Source organism: Ylistrum balloti, unplaced genomic scaffold (assembly GCF_031769215.1).
Source record: "Ylistrum balloti isolate Yb309-2 unplaced genomic scaffold, AGI_CSIRO_Ybal_v1 Utg369742, whole genome shotgun sequence".
Classification (NCBI taxonomy): domain Eukaryota; kingdom Metazoa; phylum Mollusca; class Bivalvia; order Pectinida; family Pectinidae; genus Ylistrum; species Ylistrum balloti.
In genome coordinates this window covers 247,632-270,075 of record NW_026781951.1, presented here as the reverse complement: position 1 = coordinate 270,075, position 22,444 = coordinate 247,632, and the positions used below count along the sequence as shown (strand labels likewise).

The 22,444-nt window shown below is 35.0% G+C and overlaps 1 protein-coding gene across 1 annotated transcript; it reads left to right on the top strand.

Moving 5' to 3' along the window:
* The first annotated feature begins 104 nt into the window (after positions 1 to 104).
* Positions 105 to 6,418, top strand: LOC132543151 (small ribosomal subunit protein eS1). Its single transcript, XM_060206618.1, has 6 exons — positions 105 to 185; positions 1,795 to 1,898; positions 2,177 to 2,490; positions 2,876 to 2,958; positions 5,728 to 5,837; positions 6,264 to 6,418. Exons 1-6 carry the CDS (start codon positions 124 to 126, stop codon positions 6,377 to 6,379), a joined length of 789 nt encoding a protein of 262 aa, XP_060062601.1. The 5' UTR covers positions 105 to 123; the 3' UTR covers positions 6,380 to 6,418.
* The last annotated feature ends 16,026 nt before the right edge of the window (positions 6,419 to 22,444 follow it).

The window sequence follows — 22,444 nt, the reverse complement described above, 5'->3', positions numbered from 1 at the left end:
CAGACGCTTAAGTGGCAATAGTATTAAAAGTTCAACTAAAACATTTCCCTGATATAGATGAACATTTCCCATAATGCTTGATCTTGTGTACATGTACTTCCTTTTTCGCCTCAAATAGCCAAAATGGCCGTAGGAAAAAATAAGAGGCTTACTAAAGGTGGCAAAAAGGGAGCCAAGAAGAAGGTGTAAGTTCACTAGGCAAACATATGGCATACTCCAAATATATATACGTCAAATTGGGTATGTCTGGTCGAGCGATGCGGATACTATTGTATGATTCCAGTAGATTGTAAATCACAAATCCACCGGAACACACACGTGAAACGACAATATTTACATGCAATAACGTTACATTTCAGTCTTCTTTTCGTCCCTTGAATAATGCCGAAATTATAATCAGCCTTAGTGTTCAGTTAGCATGGCTGTGTAGGCGTTCGAATACACGTCCGATTCTTGCAATGTGTTTTGGTTGTCATAAATACGGATAACAACCTCTCGTATGTCGATTCTCTCGTATAAAATATGCTAAGCGAAGCGACACCATTTGGAGAACTTGTGATTGTTACTAAACTAAAAAGTCAGCTCACTGACACACCAATTTACGTATAATACACAGGCTAGCCTATTATACGTCAATCAGTGTGGGGATTTCGGTTTAAATGTAGTAGCCGAAATCAGTAAGTTTAGTTTTTCTCATTTGCAAGAAAGATCCAATTATGTCCTTGTCTATTTACAGTTTCAAGCTTGATGACAACTACGTGTACTTCAGTTCATGTATTAGTTGTCCTATATTTAAATGTTTCAATCACTATCCAATGATTTCTTGCACTCCGAAATACAAGTCCTGGGCTCATGCTTTTGAACTCGCTAAAATTTTCAGAACTCGCTTCATTTCTTAGTAAAATTGGACTTGTTAGAATTTGTGAACTGGTGTTCTGGACTTGCCTGAAAAATCTTTTAACAGTTAGCTTCATTAACTCCATCAAATTGTTGCACCTAGCTTTACAACAGCCTTAACAGGGCCATTTTGGGCAATGAAAAATTCAGATTTACCAATTATATGAAACAATAACAAGTGATATAAAGTAAAAGCATTGCAATTTTATTTACCATGTGCATATTTACATTCCTTTTCGCGATTTCAGGGCTTTCACACCCCATTTTGGGACTGGGGCCCAGGGCCCTTAGAATTGGGAAAAATAGCGGCATTTTCCTTAGAATTGGGAAAACTTGGGGGTCTAAATTAGGAAAAAAAGGTACTGTTTTGCATTGGGAATGAGGCCGATTCGGCCCCAAATCTGGTAGAACGAGAGCCCTGGATTTTTGTTGATTTTCACAAAAAAGTTATTGCTTTATTCTAAACGTTATAAAAATCTGAACTTCGGAAACTCAGCATTTGGTAAATCCCCTTAACTTAAGAAGCCCCTGTTGGAAGTTTCTCGCCATGTTAACTTCTTGTATCACTTGAGTTTACATATACCACAGAGTGTGTTCATTTGGGTATATACTTGTACCCAGGAGACCAGGAGTACGATTTTTAGACCCTTTAGCTACATAGCAGCATTTTATAGTGGCTGTGCCTGTCAGAATTAGATTGTGGTGTCATAATGGACAATGATATCAGAAACTACTAATGGTTCAATAAAATGGCTTACTCGGTTTGATTTGCACATTTTTTTATTGCATAAGATTAAGAAATTTGTTTCAAAGTTTTTACAAATGGAGGCTCTCTAAAATAAAATCATTTAATAAGACATTGTCAGCTGTAAATTGAGAGAAATTTATTCATTTCAGAATTGATCCCTTCACCAAAAAAGACTGGTATGATGTTAAGGCACCATCCATGTTTGTTGTCCGTCAAATTGGTAAAACTCTGGTGACGAGGACACAAGGAACAAGTAAGGAATTATTGAAAAATATTCTTAGCGTATGGTTGCATTTATCTGAATACATTTTCTTAGGCAATGTTAACCCTTTGTTTTGAATAATTTGATACGGTAGATTTGTAAAAAAAAAAAAATTATGTGTTATTGTTTCGTTCTGATACCAAAATACTTTTCCATTTTTTGTACAAGTAGATGTTCCTGTCAGCTAAATAATCTCAATGTGTCTTATAAATGTTGAAATTCTTGAAAAGTGTATGAAATATGAAAAGAATATAATTTGTTCTTTTCAGAAATTGCCTCTGATGGTTTGAAAGGTCGAGTGTTTGAAATTTCCTTGGCTGATCTGCAGAATGATGAGGTGTCTTTTAGAAAGTTCAAGTTGATGGCCGAAGACGTCCAAGGTCGCAACGTACTGACCAACTTCCACGGCATGGACCTGACAAGAGACAAGCTCTGTTCAATGGTCAAGAAATGGCAAACATTGATTGAGGCTCATGTGGATGTGAAGACCACCGATGGATTCCTACTCAGGATGTTCTGCATCGGCTTTACCAAGAAGAAGCAGTACCAGGTCAAGAAAACCTGTTACGCCCAGCACACACAGGTATGCCGTGGGAATTTTGATTTGTGTTGCCTACTTGTTAATGCGTATTGCCTTGTTATGTTGATAGCTTTTATTATCAGACTATTTTCACTCGGACATAACACTGGTAGATGCTGATAACTATATGCACCATTTCTTACCGGGAATACAAGTCAGCAGTCTGGCATTTTCAAGAAGTGCTCATTTATAATATTTAGTTGCAAGTAATCACTCGACAGCTCTATTAATTAATTAATACATTAATGGTTTCAATTAAGACCAATCATTATCACATTGAATACACATTTTTCGACTCGCATGATAAAGATGTATGATATGTATATACTTAAGAACTTTCAAATCTAACTGGCAGTGAAAGGTAATTGTAGCCATTAACATTGTATAGGTGAAGACTATCAGAAAGAAGATGGTGGATATCATCACACGAGAGGTATCATCAAATGACATGAAGGAGGTCGTCAACAAACTGTAAGTTCTGTAATTTTGATAATGTCGGTCCTGTCTCACTGTAGTTTGACATTAACAGTAGCTTTTAACATTATGTTTCAATGGGTATGGTACTCGGACACTTGCACAGTGTAGCAGTGTTCTAAATAAGCAACATATTAGCATATTTTACATCCCAGAATTGATGGGATTTGCATTGATAACAATTTATGTGCACCCATTACTCACATTTTCATTTATGGTAAACCTACGGTCAATTCAAACTGAACACATTATTTTTTTTAATAAAATCCGAGGCTAGTGATTTTCAGGTCAGGACTAGCTGTACCAGGACACTGACTAGTCTGTAGGCTAGTGAATTTTTTCTTTTAAAAGCCAATCTTTTTCTGTACTTATTGGTCAGGGTAGTAAAGTTTTACAACTACAAGTGGTTTCCATCGGTCCATCAGGGGTCCAGAAAAGCACTCGTTCGAAAACAAAATATTCCAGTCTGCACTCTAACTTTTGATTACACTGGAACTCCCATGACGTCTGATATAGCATTCAGAATACCTTAGTCATTTTGCCGTGGTCATACTGATGTCAGCTGCTCTTGAGCGGTACCAACATGTACCAGTCTGTATTTAACAGCACCTAGTCAGTAGGATAGAAACAAACTACAGCTAGGCCCGAGTCGCGCACAATGTCATTACTGCATAGTTATTTCTCTAAAACTTGAGAAATAAAAATAGAAAAAAAGTCACATGTCGCATTCTTGCTGATTAAGTTGCCATTTCATGGCTGAATTTGGACGCGTAAATTTCCAATCTTTTTTCAGTCCACTAGTCCTGTGCCTAGTGGTTTAAAATATTTTTCCAGACCCCACGTCCGTCAAGATTCTCAAATATAAAGAACACCTTCATCTAGGTGTATCAAACACTTGGTTATGTCATAGATGGATTTAAGAATTCAAGCGTAGGAGCAACCCAGATGTAGATTCAAGATTACTGACATGCAAATTAGCTTTAGAATTGCAGGAATAATTTGGATAAGAATTGTAATATGAACAGACAGTAAGTGAACATGTCACTGATTGTTGGATATATGGCTCTGAATTATAAATTAAGCAAATCCTGGTGATGTTGAAATTGAAACAAGATCGTCATGCTTAGTGCCTGCTTTGATGGGCGTTGAAAATATCAATATAAGCCACTGTTGGATTTCCAGATAATAAAAGAAAATATTTCCATTACATTAAGATATGCATACTTGATAGATGTTCACAACATTGTCTTCTGAAATATGCATTTCTCAGTAATTTTGTCGGCTTTATACTTCAAATATTGCAAATTTATAAATAAAAACTTAACCGTTACACATTTCTTTGTGAGAAATATAGGGATAACAATTTCATTGATATTAGCTCCAATACTTAAGATCCAATGCATGCTTTGTTGCCTTAAGGATTTCCCACTGGAGATGAGATGGGAGAATAAATTACACACATCTTGAAAGTAGAAGTTCAGGGTGACTCGCTAAACCTGTGGTATACATGTACGAAATGAATTAATTCTATTGATTAAACAGTAAATTATTTTAAAAAAACAGCATTTAATGATAGGTGAAAATGTGGGGCTAGTAGTTTTGAACACCCCTTAAAACAGTTAGTTTCTGTCTAGTGATAGTTCGAACAGCAAAATTATTGCAGAGCGATAGCTTGAAACAAATTACATTCAACCAGACTGGCACAAACTTTGAAGTAATCATGCACTTAACACTTCGGTTATTGTCACAGGTTTGGTCTTTTAGAGTCCAGCTGGTCAATAAATGAGGTCATGGAGCCATCAGTTGTTTACAAAATATTTTAACAATATCAAATTGCTTACTTATAAATTTCGTAATGTTCATTTCAATATCTTTTCATACCTGACAGTTTTACTTAAATTACCTACTTCTTACCTGTAGCTGCTCTGTCATTTGAATTAGAATAATCTTGAAAATATTTACACTGATGAATAGAATAAATATTACTGAACAGAATGATATGTAATTAAAGTAGTTGATGTCTGAATATGAGCTGTTGATTTAGAATTAACTATCCTGCTGTGGGGTGTATACATACACATATAATACACAGCAGTGAGGCATTGTTTATTGAATACACAGCAGGATAAGGGTTAATACAATATTTCTTTTGCATCAGATCAACATATATTGTTCTGTTCCACAATGCTCTTTGTTGGGATATTTAATTATTGTATAGCTGGTATACAATGATTTTTGATCAGCTACAACATCTGAATGATACACCAGTCTTCATGAGAAGTTGCTGTACAACTCTGTACCTGCTTGCATTGTAAACTGTTACCAATTCATAATGACTGGTCATCACAATGATGTCCAGATGTGAACTCTCTCACCTGTCAGCATTATAATCCCCTACAACCAGATGACACTTTGCACTTGCTAGGTATCACAACACTTGATATGTACTGTATCTCAGCCACATGATGAAGTCAATTTGACAGGTCCTATAGAGTAGTATTCAATAACACAATTTTTTTCATTTCAGACAAAATGGCCGTTCTGTTTTATCTATAATTTGCCATCTCAATACCACTCTTTTCTGTAGTTAGAAATTGGTAGTTATACCAGTAAACCCACATTTGAAGTCCCTGGAATTCACTGAATCTATCAGAAGATTACATTTTAATAATTTTAAAAGTACTAGATACATTTCAAGATGCATTGTGTATACAAAGAATATTCACTCTTGGAATAGTATAATATTGTTGAAATAATTTTTTGCAGAATCCCAGACAGCATTGGCAAAGACATTGAGAAAGCTTGCCAAGGCATCTACCCATTACATGATGTGTACATCAGGAAAGTCAAGGTCCTGAAGAAGCCCAAGTTTGACTGTAAGTTCTCAACTATTCAGTTATTGAGTTTCACAATATCAGTGGCACAAGCACAGGTGTATTTTTAGACTTATGAATTTCTTGATCCACTTGGTCTTTCAAAGAGTTCAACAACATATCTTTTCATCACTGGCGATGTATGTTATGAGATTAAGTTTCTTTGTGGGGATTAAAATGATCAGAAAAATACTTTCTGTAATTAAGCTTCACTTAGATATTAGAACCTGATGCACAATAGTACTTTTCCAACAAAATTCCTTTTTTATGTTGTACTTGAAATATTTAAATTATAGTTGAAATTTGACAGTAATTGGAAGCATAACAGTAGAGGGGAACAGGCTGAAATTGATCAGAGATTTGTGTACTGTTTTGTGTGAGAATTGTGCTTTTTCAAGTTGATGAACTGATGCATCCTCTGATTTGCAGTGGGAAAACTAATGGAGCTTCACGGTGAAGGAGGAGCAAAGACCGTTACAACAGAATCTGGTGAACAAGTTACACGGCCTGAGGGATACGAACCACCAGTGCTGGAGTCGGTCTAACTCTGTAAATTATGTAATAAATAAGAACTGTGAAGGAAATCTGATTGAAAGTTTTTGTTTGTCAGCAAATCTTTTAAGTGTGCTTACCAGAGAAACAACTTGTAACGTCTACAAGTATTTAAAATTGTTGATTTTAGGCCAACAAGCCAAACAGATTTATGATTTTATTAGATTCTATTGCTATGTCAAACAGCAGAAACTTAAGTATACCTAGCTTGATTACAGATGTAACAAGAGTACATGGATTCTGCTGTAATCAAATCCAAAAATGTTCATAGCTCTTGTTTCAATTCTGTCTGTAGATGAAGAATTATAGATATGTAAATGTCAATCACATATACAAACTTCAATTTTTAAGGTTAAGGTGAAAAATGATGACATGTATGTGTAAAAAGAAAGACCCAGACATCCAAAATGCAATTCAGTACAAGTTAAAAATCTTTTTACTTTAAGGATTAAATTTCATCTCTTGAAAAGTATTATATTTATGTATAGCTCAATCTCAACAAATGGTATTTCACACTTTGAAGAATCCTAATTGCAAGCTCTTTCAACAAAGAGAAGTGATCGGAAGGCCAGGCCCAGAATAGTATTTATTTCTGGCGTAGTTTTTAGTCGTCATATAACTGGGTTAGACCAGGGTGATGTCATCGAAAGGGGAGGTAACTCGAAATTTGTCAAAGGGATCATATTGGTTTGGTGTCCGTTTGCCAATTTGAAAGAGAAACCTTACCGACAAAAAGTTGTTAGATGATCGTTTCAAACACGCACATAAAGAGATGAGATCGTATTGTTCAAATATATTGACTATTAATAGTCTTTCAGGGCAATAAGAATTAGAAAAACAACTGCCTTGTGAAATTGTTGACAATCTGTATACAACAACGACCTTGATTACTCTTAAACATGGTGTAGTTGAAAGATAATCACGGGAAAGCGAGTGATATACGGAGTCCTGCAATCAGCTACAGAGTGATGCAGTTTTACATCTTTACATTTAATAACACCATGCCTGAACTGGCATTGTTTAAGTATCCTGGCAACAGCTGGGGTCATTTTGAGGTGTGTTCACATTGCAGCAACTGCCTAAATATCTCCGGTTTTCTCCTTTCAAAAGGCACTTGCAGAAAAACCAGATCGCAGCCAGGGGTTGGAAAAAGTAAATGACACGCACTTGATATAATAGCAGCATGATTTAACCTTGACGTTGTAGCAAATTATGTAGAGAATTAGATTTGTAGAGTAGTGAGTACTAGTATATACTTTACTGTCTTCTTCACAACTGAAAAATAGTCTATTAATAAATGTAGATTGTCACCCATTAAAAGTAAAGGATCACGTATTAAAGATAAAGGCCCAACCTGGGGTTACCTACTATTGCCCGACACTACCGCTCGGTTAAAGGGAAATTCCCACTAGCTGAGACTAGTAAGGCGACCTGTACTCTCAATTTCTGCAAACTAATACGAACATTTCAGAGGCCGAACTGACGAAGAAATAAGAATGCTACTAGTATGACTTTGAATTAACGAGTAAACTACAATATAGGTTTCATATAGGAATCACATAGGATGTCTCATTTGTTTCACTGTCTTTCAACTTCAAGAAAAAAACGAAGATTCTGAAATACAAGCTTGGGTTGAAGCTTCAGCACATTTGCTGATATTTTCACATACTAAAAAATTCACGGCCAAACATCTGTGTAGATTGTAAAACTGATCAAACAGAATAACGGCCAAACACTAGGCTATAAGCCTTAACGAAATGTAATTCTTTATTTAAATATATCAATTGTCATTATGGGTCAGCCTCTCTCCTCTCGCGCCCCTACCATTCTGTCCTACCTCCTTTCATCATACATGCATTTGTATACTTATTGTCAGCAATGCAAACTATCCGTGTGTTTTAATTATTTTCCGACAATGGTCACTGACCTGACACTTATTACATACACGGTAGGATTATGTTGGCTAACACACCCACCAAACAGTATCATATCTGTTGTCATATAAAATTGACAAAGATAATCCGACATATAGGTAGAACTTGCAGAAAATGATCCTCAGATCACACAAATTATTAGGAATGTATAGCAGATTTATCTGTAGTACCATTGTGATGCTGCTGACAAAACATCGGCTGCAACAAGACGGTGGGGCTGCTATCATGGCAGAAGGACAAGACTTTTTTGGTGGGCGTATCGGATATTCTCGTGTCCAGATATCTATTTTTAAAAAAAGAAATGCCATTATTGTGCGTACTTGCCATCTGATTGTCAGTTCACCGACATAAGACAAGTCACAGTCTTCCAAAAGCATTTTTTAAAATCTGAATGTAGTAATTCCACAGGCACATGTACCCGGAACGTAAAGGGCTGGGTTTTCGCTTGTGTTGTTTACATTCCAGATACAGGTAACTATGGTAATTCATTGATGAATGTTTAGTCAAACGCCTTCCATTTTCTCCTTTGGCTTTCAGTCCTTTGTTATTCTGAAATACAACGTACATAATTAATGTATTTCAAAAAGACGTCATACAACAGACCGCTACAACGACAAAGGGAGACAACTTTTATGTCTTGCCACCGTATAGGAGCTACAGTGGCTGTAGGTATTAACGAAAGTAGAAACACGGAGAACGAGGACAAGTTTGTATTTCCAATACTTACCATGAATTTAAAATTTTGTTTTAAATAGTCGATAGTTTGCACACGCGTTTTTGGCAATCCAGCCGATGATAACTAGTAAACAAAGACATGTTGAGACCAAAAATCCCTGCCACTAACTTCAGAACATTCAATAGCAATATTTTACTACTTTAAAAAAAATGAAATAGAAAATTAAGCTTTTAATTGTGTATTTTCAATTTTTTATATGTAGTTTGTGTTTAAAGTAAAATTTAAGAACATTATTTCTGTGATGGTGTATGGCATACAGTACCTGCGACGTGAAAGTTTGGGTATACGGCTTACTGGCATCAACATATATGGTGCTGTCTATCCAAAACAGTGGAATATGTCGGTTTTTAGTGTATCATATAAACGCGCCAAGTAAATCAAAAAGAGATGAAGTATCTTTTGAGGGAGATCTTTATCACTGACCTCTCTAGAGTTTGTGAACTTTAAAATGTTGTGATGACATTTCAGGTAATGTAATTCATATCAATCTTAAAAGAATACAAATTGCTCAGATTTCATTTGATCACCTGCGACAAAGTCACATATCGTCATCCCCTTTTCTCCAGCGTCGTAGTTATTGGCTAGGGAGTCAAAGTGTAGCTTCACTGTTTTGGCTTACAAGCTTCAAAAACTCTTCATGATGTCTAGAGTCTTTACTTTCGAGGTGTGACCTGGTAAGTGGCTATCAAAATCGTAAAAGTGGCTGACTTTGATAGACTTTCAATGTCACAGAGGTCATATATGTCAAATCACTTTTTTGAATAACCAATAATCCCAGGGTAACGACGTTTAATAAAGAATCGGGTGCTCTTCGGTTAACAGGATAGTCCTATCGTCTAGCTCTCTCCTTCGAGATTTTGTCCAAGGTTCATAACTTTGAAATGACTGAGGTCTCCACCCCAACATTATATATACAGCTGCTGGACAAAAAGACTAGGGAATTCGTGATATATGAACTGACCTTAGCGTTTTGTCACTTTGAGTTACAACTTGGAAACCGTAGAGAATTTCTAGACATAATTAATCAATGCAGGTATGTTACAAGGATATCAGTCTTAGGTTCTGACAATATCCCCGGGAAAGTCGTAAGAATAGTTTGCAATGATCGTTTGAATACATATTATGTGTCTTGGTGAGAGATACTGGCCCATAGATTTATTGTTTTATTTCATATGAGTAGTAAAACGAATGTGAAATCAAATGTTCGTTTCAGATTTCAATGTCAGTCATTAAAATATTTACATTTATATAATAAAAAGCAAGATAATGCTATCGTCTTTAGGCCTTTTTATTGTATGAGGCTCTCTGTGTAACTGTTTAAGTGCATATTAAATCATCAATATTATGACGTCACAAACAGTGTAACGTAAGGAAAATAACTTTTCTTTATTTCACTGCGGAATCTTAGTTAAATGCATTTGTGTATAAATTCACGGGAAAATTTTCAAATCGTCCTTTTTATATCTATATTCTGATGTTTTTATCACTAACAACTATCACAAATGACGATGCTTTCCTTGTTACGTTGAGCTGAATCTATTCAGCATGTTTCAGAAAAATCCAACTAATTGTATCTATAGGTTTGCAATGAATGAATCTAGCAAGAATGTCTTTTTCTTCACAGATTTCACTGAATGCTATTCCTTTCCATTAAACTCCATCCATTGTGTTTTTCATAAACGAAACTGGAGTCTGATTCCCGCCCAAAGAAAATTCGAAGTGGTATCTGGTTTCTAGTTCCGCTTTCTTATTAAACAGAACTGCGGTATTGTTCCTTGATCTGTTTTTCTCTTACGGAACAAGTAAATATTCACTAGGAACGGCAAAAGTCTACATGTACATACATACACTTGTAAAATTTAAATTGAAGTTATGTTTTACATTCCTTTCATTCCTTTTCCAGTTGGGAATTGTAGAAGGTCTGTAGGACCTGAAATTCACGTTTTAAAACACTTCATACTTTAAGTGCCACACAGATACTCCTGTATACACGTGGCAACTTTGGCGAGGGTGAGGGTGAAGTATATTTTCAGGATACAAAATCTCAATTTTTAAGTTTAAATCATAAAATCAGAGTGATCTGCCCTTGCAGTGACAACAGTGGGTAGATCTATCCGGAGAATTATGTGAAATTCCACGACTTAGTGCAGGAGTTTTGTTGTGAAAGTCTGCCATGTGATTTGTAAGGAGTCATGTTACACTGCTGGACATATATTTGGAGGTATTGTGTCTTTTGAAACTGTATTTATATCCTGCATCTACATGTATATGTAATCAATACCTGTCCACCCGGCTACGCCTGACTGAACCTTGCTTACCGATAGTGTGCTCACGCTGCTTGTTTAGCATAACTCACATTCCGTTACCCTAGCCAACTCGCGTACACTGGGTACACGTTATTTGTTTTGCTGATATGTCCAGTACCCATCGAGACTCTGAGTCTAATAAAAGAACGCGTAGCGATAGGAGCTCATCATCGTCTTCTGACCTACCCGAAAGTAAAAAGTCTTCTCCATATAGTTACATCTTGGACTTGCCCGAACCCGAAGTCTCTGACAATTATCCATTTTATATGGCTGAAGAGGCAAATTTACCCACCCCCTCATCAGCTAATATGGACCCCCGTTTTGTGTACACTCAAGGACAGCATGTACCTATTGCCCAATCGGTTGTAAACCGACCAATATCGGTTACTTTAACCGACGATCAGATAGATAAAATAGCCGATCGTGTGCTTAAAAAAACCGAGGACAGACTCCGGCAGATGGTCTTAGAGGAAGTAACACCTATTCAGGAGAGATTGCAGGCCCTCGAAAATGAAAATAGACAGTTGCGGTTAGCACTAACAATACGGACGACGTCCATTAGTCCGTTTTTCCGATATAAAGGAGATGGCGTCTTTTGGTAGCGAACCTACAGCCGAAGATACTACTTCCCTTGTAGTTGACATATGTACTAAGGCCAATATCCCCATAACAAGTGATGACATCGAGCGTTCCCACCGTGTGGGCAAGCCTCGACAGGGAAGGAATGGTCCCCCGAAACCTAGACATTGTGCGCCTTAAGTCTAGTGATGCTAAACGCAATCTGCTCATTAATAGTCCAAAATTACCATCTTTGGAAGGAGTAATATCTGTTCGTGAGGATCTGACCAAATTGCGCGATTCCCTCTTCTTCCATGCTCGTCAGTTAGCAAAGAAAAAACTTATTAAGAAAGCTAGGACAACCAACGGGAAAATCCGCGTGAGGGACACTAATGACCGCGACCACGTCATTCAGAAAGAAGAGGATCTGTGCCCGTTTGGCCATACTGTAACTAAGTAACATTGGTGTTCAAAATGTCTACTCAACCTTTTCAGTTGATGTTGTAATATATAATCTGTAGAATTATTGTTAAGTAATTTTTGTGACGCATGAGAACATATTATAGATAATATATTTATAGATAATGGAATACATATACGCATGGTTCGCCCTCTTTGGCGATCAGCCGTTAGAACATTTGCTTAATATCAACTACTAACAACCGACTCTACGTCCATAGTTCATATTACTATTTTTCATGCTTCTCGTGCCCTCCAAAAGCTTTCGCATTGCAAGCATCATAAGCACGAGTCATATAAGTTATAAATAATTAAAATGACTTATCTATATACATATTCAATTCATATCTATTTCGGATATACAGTCACACACTTTGACATTTATCTCCTTCATTACCTTATTCTGAATGATTGATAACATAGCAATAACTATATAAATGTATGTCTATAATTAAAACCTGTATCGTAATATCTGTATCCAGCATACATATGGTTGTGAGCCCGATGATTATGTATACTTCCAGTTCCCATGAGATGCATTACATAAAGATGTACTTATGGTAAACGAAATCCTTAAAAATGTTTTCCCTAGCCTGGTTAACCGTGTCTGGCGGTTATGGCTAGCGTTGTTTTGACCAACATGCTGTCTAGGCTCGCGGTACGGTTGATCAGGCTGGTTCCTATCACATAAATGTATCTGTAATATCTGGTTTGTGTTAATGATACAGGTGTCGACTTGGTGTCATTTTACTAGCATCATGTTCTACATGGTGCATTTCACTAGACTTATTCAAATATGTTGTTCTCAATATTTGTAGTCCTTTCTATGACAAGTTTTGTATGTTGTCCGATCGTAAGAGTTATCTCCCCTGGTAACACGACAATGTATCATAAAACTTTGTATTTTTTACTATATCAGGGCAATTAGTATTTTTTTTCTTTATATATATAAATGTGTTGTGCAGTACACTGCTTCAAACAAGGATATATGGATAATATTTGTGCTTTGAAATCGTCGTTCATTAATTTCTTAATTAGACGCACCCTAGAGTAAGTGCGACTATGATCTCGGCTACTTGTCTGTGTATCACGATGCAAGTGACAAAGTCTGGTATGACGTAATGCCTGACCTATACTTGTGATGGCAGTCAAAATCATTAACTTATTAGCTAATATCAACGGTTTTATTCCAACTTGATATTGCTGCCACTTACTGATCAACATGTAAAGTTTTACAGGTGACTGTAGAGTAATTTTCTTACATTTTGGTTGTTGCGCTCATATAATCTCAATTTGCTGTGTACATACATGTATACGATAAAAAAAAATAATGCTATGGTTACATTAGACGAAATCCATTTGTCAATTGTGTGATTGTCTCTTATGAAAATGTTACATAATATGTACAACTAATCGTGTTTTAGAGACTTCTCGAATCAACATAAGTATGTGAGAGCAAATTATTACTCATAATCGTTCTGATTATCTGAACTTAATGTCACTTTTGATGTACATTATTGTATTTAAGTAATCCCATAGAATTAAGTGTTAGACTGTGCTCCTTTGTCCTGTTATTTCATCGTTTACTTTACTTACTGAACTGCATAGAACATTTTTATTATTATTATTTTTATTATAGCTGCGAAAGCTAGTGTTCATTCACAAAGCTTAATTATTGAGCGATTTTTTTTCTAAGAAAAGATTATTCCCTTTTTAGCAACTGATGTGTTTTTCCTTAGTTTAACTTCTTTGCCCTTAAAATTCCAAATATTTGTTATAGTAATTACGTAGTTAACTTACTTATTCCTTCTTTTTGTAATATGTAATTTATTTTGTACCTCCTATGGCTGACACTATATGTACGATGTTTGGTTATGTTAACAGCGATTTCATGAATGCACTATTAAGTCCTTTTGATTTTTTTTCTTCTTTCATCATACCAGTGATGACTATTATCTTCTCTCTCATCCTCACTCTTATTACTTTTCTATTTTCTTCACCTATTACCACTTATGATCAAATATTCATTTTAAACATGTCGCCCCTTTCACTTTTGTATATTATTACCCCCCTTGATGCATATAAATCCCCGGTTGGCTTTGTTTCATCATTACGCTACGGTTCACTCTGCAGGATCAATTATATTCTTGCATGGCATTTTAATGTGTTCTCTCCCGGTATTACCTAATGTCAATTTTTGTTGAGCAATATCGTGCAAGAATAGGTCTTTTTTCCACTGTAACTATGAAACGTATGAACATTAGATCACCAAACGTCATCAACATCTTATTCTATGTATTGTTTTGCATATATATCTATCATATACTTATGTATTTCCTGACCGATATAATACTATACATCACAACAGATAACGTTTTCATAATACATGTAGTATTACGTAATTCCTGTCCAGCTTTTCTTAGAGAAATTACCAATTTTACCTTCACTCTCTCAGTCTCACTTTTATTGTTCTTGTACTTAAGTGGTGACATCGAATTGAACCTAGGTCCCTCTAACTCTGAACGTTCTAGCTCAGTCAGCGACACCTCGAGTTTTTCGTCTCTTTTATCCGAAGAGTTGCTGAATTCTGACAATAATTTGTCATTTGTTCATTTGAATGTCCAAAGTCTACGACCAAAACTTGACCATCTCTTTACTGAATTGTATAACTATGATATCTTGTCGTTTACTAAAACATGGTTGAGCGATACTCAAAGTAACAACGATTTAGAATTAACCGGTTTTCAGAAACCTTTTTTGTCGCTAGAGGCCAAACAGAATAGGTGGGGGAGTTGCTGTTTATATAAAGAATGACTTATTCGCTAAAAGGCGTAATGATATCGAAGTAGGTAATCTTGAGTGTATTTGGATTGAAATTCGCTATAGAGGGCAGAAGCTACTATTTGGAATTTTTTATAGGTCCCCTAACTCCGATATTAATGACTGGGACTTGATTGAGCATTCTATTGACTTAGCGTTTAACACTGGTATTGATGAAATTGTTATTACTGGCGACTTTAATTCTAATTTGCTACGTCCTAACCCTCACCGTACTAGACTAGCGAATATTATACAGCTCTATAACATGTCACAGATAATAACTGAACCTACTTTTTATTCTGAGACCAACTCTAGTCTTCTCGATATTATCTTAGTAAGTAATGATTCTATTGTTACGCGTTCATACGTAGGTGAGCACTTCCTAGAGCAAAATACACGATATCATTGTCCGATATACGGTTTTCTCCGTGTTAAGAAACCCTTTATAAACTGTAGTAAACGTAATATATGGTTGTTCAAACATGGTGACTACGTATCATATCGAAGAAAACTTTCTGATATTTCTTGGGATGAAGTTATTATTCCCAATGACCCAAACGAATCTTGTAAGAAAGTGACAGAAAAAATATTAAGTATCGCTCGCGATTGTATACCCTATAAGTCTGCAGTAATAAGACCACTTGACCCGCCTTGGATGTGCAATAAAATCCGTCGACTCATTCGTAAACGTAAACGATCTTACAAAATTGCCCGTTTTTCAAATTCTCCTTCTGACTGGTTGAAATTTCGACGCTTAAGGAATAAGAGTGCTAATGCATGTAGAATTGCTAAGAAGAAATACTTGTGTAAACTTACCGCTTCCCTCCGCGACAAAAATAATCTGTTTCGAAATTCTTGGTGGAATACTATCAAATCATTTATAGGCATTTCCAAAAAGTCAAATTCCATTCCTGCTTTATTATGTAACGGTATCCAGTACGTATCAGCTGGTGATAAAGCTAGGCTATTCAATGATTACTTCACAGCCCAGTCTACTGTGAATGATACACACTCCCAAATTCCTCCCAACCAAATTCCTGATAATAAACTTAGTGATATTATTATAACTGAAACGGACGTTCAAGATGTCTTATTATCACTTGACACTTCAAAAGCTACAGGACCTGACTTGTTGAACCCACGTTTACTTAAAGAAGGTGCCAACGAATTAGTCTTACCACTTTGTATTTTATTCAACTCTTCTTTACAACTTGGTATATTTCCTAATTCTTGGAAGATAGCCAATATAATACCTGTACATAAAAAGAATGAAAAAAATGATGTTAAAATTACCGTCCTATTTCTTTACTTAGTATCGTTGGCATGGATGGAAAGGTGTGTATTTAAATATGTACATAATTTTCTAAATGAATATAATTTGATAACAGATTGCCAGTCAGGATTTAGACCGGGGGATTCTACAATTAACCAGCTACTAAATATAACTAATGACTTGGGAAGGGCAATAGATTCTGGGAGGGAAGTACGTATTGCTTTTTGCGATATAAGCAAGGCTTTTGATCGTGTCTGGCACAAAGGTCTTATACATAAACTTGTCAATGTTGGTTTAGATGGTAAAGTAATTGAATGGTTCAAAGACTACTTAACAGATAGAAAACAAAAAGTTATTATTAATGGGGCTGAGTCCTATTTGTCTGATATCACGGCGGGAGTTCCTCAAGGGTCAATTTTAGGGTCTCTTTTGTGTGTAATTTTTATTAACGATATAGTCACCGATATTGGGTCTATAATCGAGCTATTTGCTGATGATACGTCTGTATATGTTATTGTTGATTCACCTTTGTTGGCTGCTGAACGTCTGAATAGTGACATGGAGAAAATTTATTTATGGTCTAAAGCTTGGCTTGTTGATTTTAACCCACAAAAACTGAATGTATGATTGTTTCTAGAAAAAAGAGATCCCCTTAATCATCCTAACATTTACTTTGATAATACCCCCATAACAAATGTAAACTCTCATAGACACTTGGGTGTAACTGTATCTCGCGACTGTAGCTGGACTACTCACGTTGATATTATCATTGGTCAAGTAACATCTAAGCTTAATATGATACGGAAATTAAAATTTACTCTAGACAGGAAAAGTTTGCAGATTTTATATTTTACCTTTATTAGGCCTGTAATTGAATACGCTGTCTGGGATAATTTAAGCAACGAGTATGTAAATAAGCTAGAGAAAATAAATTAGGATGCTGCCAGAATAATATGTGGGGTTACTAAATTAACTAATATAGATAAACTGTATATATATACCGGGTGGGAAACACTAAATGAAAGAAGGAGAAAACGCAAATTAATCCAATTTTTTAAAATATTTCATGGTAGAACGCCTGAATATCTGTCCCGTCTGGTACCTCCTAACATATCTGACACACATGATTATGGCACAAGACATGGTAACAATTTAGTCGGTGTTAGATGTATGTCCGAATTCTATCGCCATTCCTTTTTACCCTCAGTGATTACACTTTGGAACAATATTCCTGAGGAAATTCGTAATAATCCCTCACTATTTTCATTCAAAAAGTATCTTAATATCAATTCCAGGGGACGTCCGCCTGAATATTATTATGTAGGGTTGAGACTAGACCAAATATACCATACTAGATTACGGCTTGGATGTAGTTCCTTAAAAGGTCACCACTTTCGAAGAAACCTAGTTGATAGTCCCATGTGTGCATGTGGATACCCATTTGAAGATAGTTTCCATTTCCTGTTGCGGTGTGCCAATCACTCTGCCCCAAGACGAAGGTATTTAACCTCGTTGACTTACCATCTTACCATCTTTTGTTTGGCGATCCACTTATTACCAAAATGTAGAAATATTCATAGCTACTCAAAAATTTATAAAATCGAGTGAAAGATTTAGAAATAGTACCTAGCATCATATCAATCCAACCGGGGAAATTCATCAATTCATGTATTCATGTTTACAATATTTATACTTATAAATTATGCACTCTTGCCTAATTTTATATACCCCCTTTTCTTTTCTCTTCTTCCACTTTCTCTTCCTTTAGTTGTTAACTTGTTCGTTTCATATTATAAACATTAGTTAAGTTACATTATAATCAATTCACTATATGCTGTCAGTGTAAGGGTTAACATGTAAAATTTAAATTGCTGTATTGATGAGACGGACTTAGAATTTCCAAATCATCTTTATGTTTTGTATGTCACCAATATGTACATGTTTCACTTGCCAATACAAATAAAGTTTAAACTAAAAAACTAAACTAAACTAAAATCAGACCATTGATTCATAACAATTTTCCACAACAGTTTTCCAGCATTCTAAACATAGGTAGAATGTAGATAGAGAAACAATGACGTAACGTCATTTTAAAAGAATGATTGACATTTAGAATCTATACTAACTTGAAATAATGACGCTATGTGATAAGTGGTAGATGTTAAGAATTTATTGTATTATTGACGCGATTCCTCGTCGCGAGGAATTGTTATTATAGGGAAATTCATTAAATTTATCCCGAGGTTGTATAGAAAACTTCGATCTTTCGGGTTAAACTTTTTCTACATTGGAATGTATAGTAAACTGATATCGTATAGGGAACCAGTTAGCCATCGCATATTTGAATGACAGCATAACAAGCCAGTATCAATTGATATAAGACAATGTTATGCTAAATATTGGAAACAAATTTGTGCGATAAAATATTGCAACACTGCCGAATGCAAGCGTGTGCACATGTGCTGATATGTACGCTGTCAATACTTATGTAAACTGATAACCATGTGTCAACAGATGATGAGGGGATGTGCAGTTGTAAATATTTCACAGATTTGGATCGTTTTGTAATCTATGTAAAGTCTTAATTGTTCTCGCTGAGCTAAATTATTCCAAATCCATGTCTATATAAATATTTTAACTAATGTGTGAATGTGTAAAAACTGATTAATCATCATCATCTGTAGGTCAGTAAAACAAATTAATAACATTCAATTTCTATTTCATTACATGCACATTTTCAGATTTATATGTTTTATGATTTATGAGTCTACATAAACTACACATGTAAATCAACATACTTGTAGTATTGCTTTGAATCTGTGACGTTATCAATTTTTTAATCAAATATGTGAGATAAGAAACTTGTAATAAACAGGATAATTTTCTTTCTGAAATAGTAATGCTAAAGAGAACAACATCAGATCCCCAGATTAAAATCTTAATTGTAAATGTTAACAGAAAGGAAAATAGCTATCAAGTTTTTTTGGTTTTGTTTTTCCCCGTGGTTTTGCCATATTTATTCTAGCATTTTATCACTGAATAGATACTGACTTATTCTTAAAAAAATATATCTATAATTCTTTTCTCAAATCAAATATGATAAATGGTTTATGATGAATATGTAGTTTAGATTTAATTGCGGAATGCATTTGTGGGGATATGATACAAATATGAAAACTGAATTTACAGGAATGCAAGTAAGAATGGGGATGGGGAGGTTTTTCTATTAAAAAAAAGCACAAGTATGATATGGTAATAATCAAATGTATATGTAATATCAAAATATCTCTTTCAATTTATAATGTTATCATAATATTTTTGTGTTTCTGCTCATAGATTTAAGCATCTGATAATACACAACAGTCTGGCTCTAGCCTAGAATCTACTTGGCTGTTCGGGTACCACGAATGTCGATATACAAATTCTTAATTTTTGAAAAGAAAAGTGTATTAATGCATTTTTGTTTTAAATCTAATCCACAACAATTAGAATTAAAGGCACTCTCGAGTGAGAAGTGAATGATATGCATTTTGCACTATCCTCAACACATTGTTGAAGACTCTAAAGAACAGCATTCTTGGATTAATATATGTAACTTTTTCATCCAATTTAGTGGATTGAACCAACTTTTTGGTTTACAAAGACGTTTTAATCCTGAAATATCCCAATATTAACATTAACGTACTTCAATTTTAAAAATCAACATGTTTCTGTCTGAATGATATTAATTGCTTTAAATTTGTCAGTGTATTGGTTACAATAAACGAAGGTTAAACTTAATTTCATTCTACATATGATTTTGCTGTCAGTACAGAATCTTACAGATATTGATTGACAATTTTATGATATCTACAAGAATTTTCAAACGTGAAAAATTTCATCGATTCTTTTATTATTATTTTGTTGGCAATAACAAATTCCCTTTTTTGAGTTTCTAATTTATCCAGACTTGTAAGTTTTGTAGAATAATGTTCAATATGATGACAGGCTAACGCATTTTTCGTTTTTGACCCGGTGAATCACCTTTAAACAGTGCTACCTGTCTTAAGGTGTGTAACTCTAATAGGTACCCAGCTGGTAATTAGCTACGCCCCTACACCCTAGCCTTACAGTCAGGTGAAACGAGTCACTGGTACCTACCAAGGAGGATGTCACATGATACCTTTGAAGTAACAGTCCACTGTCTCCTTCTAATGTTTTTTGTCACATCAGCTACATGTCCCATTACAATTAATGAATTAATTAAAAATGGCAACATATTTCTATTTGTTGCATTTAAAAATTAATGAAAATTAACTTTGTGCGTTTGCATAGAATTCCTTTCATTAGGTGTGTTTCATGTGAGTGTTGTTACTGTAGTATGATATTCAATATGATTACAGACTAATGTATTTTTCTTTTATATGAATTTTTATTCAAAATGGCAATATATGTCCATTTGCTACATGTAAAAATTATTTTCAAATGAAAATAAATTTATGCTTTTGCATAGAATTCCTTTCATTAGGTGTCTTTCCTGTGAGTGATGTGACTGTAGTATAATATCTAATATGATGACAGGCTAACACATTTTTCCTTTTTTAAATTTTATCTAAAAATGGCGACATATGTGCATTTGCTGCATTTAGAAATTATTTTCAAATGAAAATTAAGTTTCTGCTTTAGCATAGAATTCCTTTCATTAGGTGTGTTTCCTGTGAGTGTTATGACTGAAATCATGACGTTTCGTCATGCCCTACTTCGCCGGATACAAATATTTGAACTGTCAAATATATACATAAATATGCCGTCTTGTTGCAATGTCATATTTCGTCTGTTATGTTAGGTTAACATTTAATTACGGATGGAAGAAAAAAAGCAAGATGTTGATCTTCATACGCAGCTGTAGAGTTGTGGTGTATTTTAACAATCAAGTTCAGTGTACCATTTGACTAATCTCACGTTCTGTATTTGATTATATGCCTGTTTGTAAACCCGAGAAAACAGCCATTTCAGCAACGTTACTTCAGTAATGGGAAAACCATACAATCTAAGATTTATCATATCAGATGTCAAGATCACTAGTAGCCGAATATAACCACGACTTTATGAAAGTGACATTTATTTCTTCACAATCTTTGTTCTAAAATACGAAAGTAGCGTCTGCCATGTTTGTTTACCGTAGCAACTTCGCGGGAAAATATCGTAACTGGTGTGTGTAATATTTCAGTAACCTGACGAAAACTTGACATATGTTCACGCCACGGTCATTGTTTTGGAAACGGGTTACCAAAAACACAGTCCTCCACCAACAGAAAGGTGCACATGTACTTTTGGACCAACAACACAACCTGTGGAAGGAAATATTCTGCTTTTTCCCACATTATGATGACGTTTGCAGTTTTGCTATGCTTTACTTGACATATATATGCTTCTGTGCCTTCAACGCTAACTGAACCTCCATTTTCACTGAAGGATCTGCTTTAGGAAATGGCGCCGTTTCGTTTTTCGTCTTTCGTCTTTGATGCTGCTTAAAGTGAAAAAACGATAGAAGAGTCGGTGGCAACAGCGGGAAATCTAAATTGGTCGGTAAAAATCTCAAAAACAGGATAAATGATAAATTGTCTTGGTTTGATGAGCATGTCCTTATTGCCTTGCTATATATAATCGTTATGTTTTTGTATATATTTTTAAAAGTCCTAAATATCCATAATTGATAAAAATGTTATACGATAGAATGATAGGAATATGTATACAAATTATCACAATACTATTGCACGAAAAGAAAGGGAGATAATCTAGTAACGACTATAAGTAATGTAAACCAAGTACTTAATACATACACAGTCAGTGGATATTGGATGGAAAACCCGATATATTTAAGTGTATGAAAAGTCCATGATGACCTATAGGCTTATGTAGTTGTGAAATCTAGTATTTCAGCTGCTTCGTGATTTATTGAAAGACAATCTCCAACAACTTGAATTTTCACC

Coding starts and splice junctions, on each gene's coding strand:
- LOC132543151 (XM_060206618.1), top strand. CDS start 124: ATGGCCGTAGGAAAAAATAAGAGGCTTACTAAAGGTGGCAAAAAGGGA. Junction 186..1,794: donor AAGGGAGCCAAGAAGAAGGT/GTAAGTTCACTA, acceptor TATTCATTTCAG/AATTGATCCCTTCACCAAAA. Junction 2,491..2,875: donor GTTACGCCCAGCACACACAG/GTATGCCGTGGG, acceptor AACATTGTATAG/GTGAAGACTATCAGAAAGAA.